We start from the raw sequence: 4,432 nt of genomic DNA, 5'->3' as shown, positions 1-4,432 counted from the left end.
GGTCCTTCCGCCATGACAAGTGGCCCAGTCCAAAGGGACTTGTCTCAAGGTGCTGGAGGTCTTGTGGGCTGAGACCTGCTGTCTTCCACCTCATGTGCTCATGACCGGTTATGGGGTCTATTAACTACAACCTTACATCTTCTCCTCATGCTTTCTGAGTGGGAACATGAGTCAATTAACCTGCAGAGAGAAAATGGAACTATGTGCTTCTTTAGCCAGCGAACAGTAGGCAGAATGTCTTCTTTTAATCAATTCCAGGCTTAAGTGGCTGGGTGTAAATGAGGCCTCAGATGATCGCTTTGGATGTCCTCACCTGTCTGCCACCTCTGAGGCCCAGTTCTATTTTTGAAGCTGGCCTCATGTCTGGGGTTTACCCTTAACCCTTGTGGACCCAAGATACACATTCCTACAACCCACTGCGTCCAGTTCTTCCTCATCCGCAAAGAGGTTACATGATCTTCTCTGGTATTTGGGGAAGATGCACCTGAAACTGACCGTGACATCTGTCCTGTACTTGGGTGGGTTGTAACCATTTGGGGTCAAATGACCATGATCTTTAAGGCACTATTCTACCTTGGAAATTCAATGTATGTATGTTACTTTTCTAACATGTCAACTTTTTCCTCATTGAAAGAACGTACCTTTGTCCTTACAGATCATTGTTCATATTTTGCTCTATTCAAGCGTTGGGATGGACACAGTCAAAGGGCAGCTGCCATGACATGTGCCTATTTACAACTACAAGAAACAGACACCATCCAGCATTCTCCTAGTGGGCCACTGGCACATTCAGTTATGTCCCTAGAGCCCAGTGACATTTTTGGCTCTATAAAAATTGAGTGTATTAAAAACTTGAAGACCTTGAAATGTTTTTATTTTAAAGAGTAAAACTACACACTTCATTTTAAAACATGAAATGTTACATGCCATTAGACAAATTCCTACAAGGCTGTTTACAACAATAATGAGAGAGTCGGGAACATTCCCAGTATAAAGTGTCACAGGATCAATTCATAACTTGGATCTTCAGTCCTTCAAGTGTTTTATCCCACACAGGAAGTTCTGGTCAGTGTTAAGATAAAATCCTCTTCTGCATATGCTGTCCCCCGTCAAGGCCTTCTTTATTGCATCGTCTCACACGGTAGGAAAGCTGGCCAAGGAGGCGATACCACAGTGGTTGTCCCGGTCTTTGGCCATCAGTATATAGCCATCTATGCCCCAGGCTTCTCCCCAGCTGAAAGAAGACAGCATTTGCTATTTTACTCACACAATCAAGCACATTTATCTTTATGAACGACAGCACCTGATACTGAGCAGTACACCAGAGGCTACAGCAGATTCAGGAAGAATAGGAGAGGCCATTCTTGTTCATCGTTGAGTTCTAACCCTGCACAGAATTCTATCCCCAGACCTTTAACAGACTGCAAATGGAGACACAGAAAGAAGAAACTCTTGGGGCCAGATGTATTTCAGAATTCATAAAAATCCCAGTTTAGAAACCAGTGGTACCAAAACTATATCAAGACCCTAGCAAGCTTGAGACAGTATCTTACTGTTGTTATCATTACATGAATATGTCTGTGTTTTCCCTAAGTGGGGTTCTGGGTTCCTGAGATTTTACAAGTGTGCTCAGGGGTTTGAGGACCTGTACCCAAACCCTGATTCCAAAAAGGATTCCCTTTTCAGTTTTAAGGGTATTTTTGGCTTTTATACCTGTTCTTGACAATCCAATACTTTTTGTTATCCAACTCTGCTCCCTCAAAGCCATAGCCAACTATCAGAACGCCGTGGTGTAGGATTTCATGGCTGCAGTTTGAATCATAATAAATGCCTGGAAAGTAAAATTCAGTGCTGGGGTGAGGATTCCCACATGATGTGTGACAGTAACTCAGCCTATCCACCGCTGTAAGGGAGGCATTTCAAAATGCAGTGAAATGACGTAATTCCAGATATGATTTAAAAGCCAGGACTTTTGCGGGGAGGGGCGCCTGGGTGGCTCAGTGGGTTAAACATCTGACTCTTGGTTTTGACTCAGGTCATGATCTTACAGCTTGTGAGATCAGGCTCTGCACTGACAGTGTGGAGCCTGCTTGGGATTCTCTCTCTCCCTCTGCGTCCCCCCACCCCCATTCATGTGAGCATGCACTCTCTCTCTCTCTCTCTCTCTCAAAATAAATAGATAAACTTTGAAAAAAAAATTAAAAAATGAAAGCCAGATCTTTTTTGAGCCAGGCTAGAGACTTAGGGCCTCGTCTAATACCAGCTGAATATGAAGTGGCACAATCTGTTTTGTAAATAACTAGTCACGAGCCATAAAAGACCACTCACAGAAATCTACTTTTAGGATGTCAGCCTAAGGAAACAGCAGAGAACACAGAATTACTTGAACTAAGTTTTAATTTCAGTAGTAGAGTCATTTGAATTACTTGAAAGTTCTAGTAACTCCAAAATCAGGTAGTAAATTATGTAGCCTTTTACACATATTTATGAAGTGATTAACATCATGAGGTTGTGTCTCCAGTCATTACAGATAGAAACATTAGGCACAAATATTTCATGTATACAATAAACAATTGTGTTAAATCCGCACCCCCCAAAATTCTATGTGAAATTCGACATGCCAAAGAGTCAGTCTTGCTGTATGTGATGATGGTCTTTGCATTTCTCTGCCTAAATTTCTACACAGACAAATCCTTACCTTGGTCATAGAACCGGAAGGTATCCAGGCTTGCATCTATAGCAGCAGAGACGGGACCCACAATTGCCACTGACCTCATAAGTTTGTACTCCGTCTTAGGGATTGTCAAGAACCCAGTTATGTCGGCAGCAGAATTTTCTGGATTGTATTTGCAAGATTGGAGCTTTCAAAGGTAAAGGGGTAGAGACTTTATTACTACCACCTACATCCTGGGAAACATGAGATCAAGACAGTTGCAGATATAAAGGCTCCAGTCTAAATTGTGAAAATTAAATATGGCATCTCTTTTTCCCTGAATGTGTTCAAGTTTATAACAAGATAAGGAGCTCCATTTACCTGTGCATGGTATGGATAGGATTCCTCTGAGTCCAGGCCGCCATTGTCCTTAACATACTGGAAGGCATTATCCATGTTGCCCCCACTGCAGCCCCCATTGCCTTCAGACCAAGCACAGTCCAGCAGGTTCTGCTCACTCAGTGAAACAAGTTTGTGAGTTTTCCCAAACATCTGTCCTTCGATGGCACCAGTTGCACTAAAAGCCCAGCCAGAAGCACACTGACCCTGAAACCCAAGTAAAAAGTTCTCAGCCTACAAAACAAATAGCAGGACTTGACAACAGAGCACACATCTCAAAGTCTTCTAAAACATAGCAAATGGCACATTATTTCTCAGTCTACCACAGCAAGGACACTGATCCCCTTTGCCTGTACTCTTGAGAGGAACCTGCTGAATATTGTCCCACCTGATTCTTCATGGGAGTTACGTAGCCTTTCTTTCTCCAGTTCACCGATGAGGGGATCTCAGCAAAGAGAGGTGGTTGGAACACTTTCCCCTTCTTGTGCTTCTGGATTTGAAGACCATTCATCACCTGCCTGAATTCTTCATTGGTCTTCAAGGAAAAGAAAGTAGGATGTTGACAAGTTTGAGATTACTTTGGCAAAGTACTCAGAAAAACAAAATGTTCAGCAATCCGTGCCACACTCACCATGTCACCAAAGCCATTCATTGCCATCGTGAAGCTGTGTTGCTTTTGATTGTATTCCCGATTGTGCTGTTCAATCATCTTCATATTTTCCCCCCACACTGCTCTCCTCCATCCTTCTTCATTCTAGAGGGAAGATACAATCACACGTCTTTATTTCTATTTAAAACCAACTCACCTGCACCAAGTGGATGTGCTCACAGAAAGGAGGAGAAACCACAGCCAGGGATGGCCTGATGCTTCTGCGAGCTGTTCTCCAGCAACCACACAGCAGGACATATGCCCACGTTGTGTACAGTCAAGGAGCCCTGCTTACTGCCTTGGTAAGAGCGGCCTCAAGAAGCTACTCCTTGCTATGAACTCCCACAGCACAGACTGTTCTCTGCAGGGGTCCCTCTGGACAGGTTAGATGTTACCAACCATGCCATATAGCTTCCCGTGTGTTGCCTTCCACTGGGACCATTGTTCATCTAAACTCTGATTGACTTGTGGAGCAGCTGACGCTATTCCCAAGCAAAGGGCAGCCAGGAAGAGAGAAGGATGCATGTTTCAAAAACCTAGGAAGGGAAAAGAAATGAGATTCTGATTAGAACAATCCATTTAAAAGGGCATCCTCCTTTCTTCTAAGGTGTTAGAGCCCTGTGGTAGGGTAAAAAGATTGCATTTATCAAATGTTTACACAGGGCTGTGGAGGATGTGGGACGTGCGAGGGGCCTGATGCTCCACTCCCCGCCTTGGAACCTGCCCACCAG

The 4,432-nt window shown here is 43.8% G+C and overlaps 1 protein-coding gene across 2 annotated transcripts; it reads right to left on the bottom strand.

Moving 5' to 3' along the window:
* Positions 1 to 1,134: 1,134 nt before the first annotated feature.
* On the bottom strand, positions 1,135 to 4,226 carry LOC124525152 (procathepsin L-like). 2 transcript variants are annotated; one of them, XM_047097684.1, is made up of 7 exons: positions 4,097 to 4,226; positions 3,684 to 3,799; positions 3,441 to 3,587; positions 3,035 to 3,259; positions 2,699 to 2,861; positions 1,714 to 1,831; positions 1,135 to 1,234 (listed from the first exon to the last, which is right to left on the bottom strand). In XM_047097684.1, the coding sequence occupies exons 1-7, from the start codon at positions 4,224 to 4,226 to the stop codon at positions 1,135 to 1,137; spliced, it is 999 nt and encodes a 332-aa protein (XP_046953640.1). The 2 variants fall into 2 exon arrangements, with proteins under 2 accessions (XP_046953640.1, XP_046953635.1); XM_047097679.1 differs by having other exon boundaries at positions 3,684 to 3,806; positions 4,101 to 4,226.
* Between the last annotated feature and the right edge of the window lie 206 nt (positions 4,227 to 4,432).

The sequence above is a fragment of the Lynx rufus genome, unplaced genomic scaffold (genome assembly GCF_022079265.1).
Source record: "Lynx rufus isolate CCGP_SWC_20201006 ecotype Redwood Valley unplaced genomic scaffold, mLynRuf1.p SCAF_10, whole genome shotgun sequence".
In the NCBI taxonomy this organism is placed as follows: domain Eukaryota; kingdom Metazoa; phylum Chordata; class Mammalia; order Carnivora; family Felidae; genus Lynx; species Lynx rufus.
This window is presented reverse-complemented; position numbering and strand designations above follow the sequence as displayed.

Bases quoted from the DNA above. Each gene is read 5' to 3' on its own strand.
- LOC124525152 (XM_047097679.1), bottom strand. From the start codon at position 4,226: ATGCATCCTTCTCTCTTCCTGGCTGCCCTTTGCTTGGGAATAGCGTCA. The intron at 3,588-3,683 runs GTGAGTGTGGCA...TTTTCCTTGAAG, and splicing joins TGAATGGCTTTGGTGACATG to ACCAATGAAGAATTCAGGCA. The intron at 2,862-3,034 runs GTAAATGGAGCT...TACCTTTGAAAG, and splicing joins CCTATCCATACCATGCACAG to CTCCAATCTTGCAAATACAA.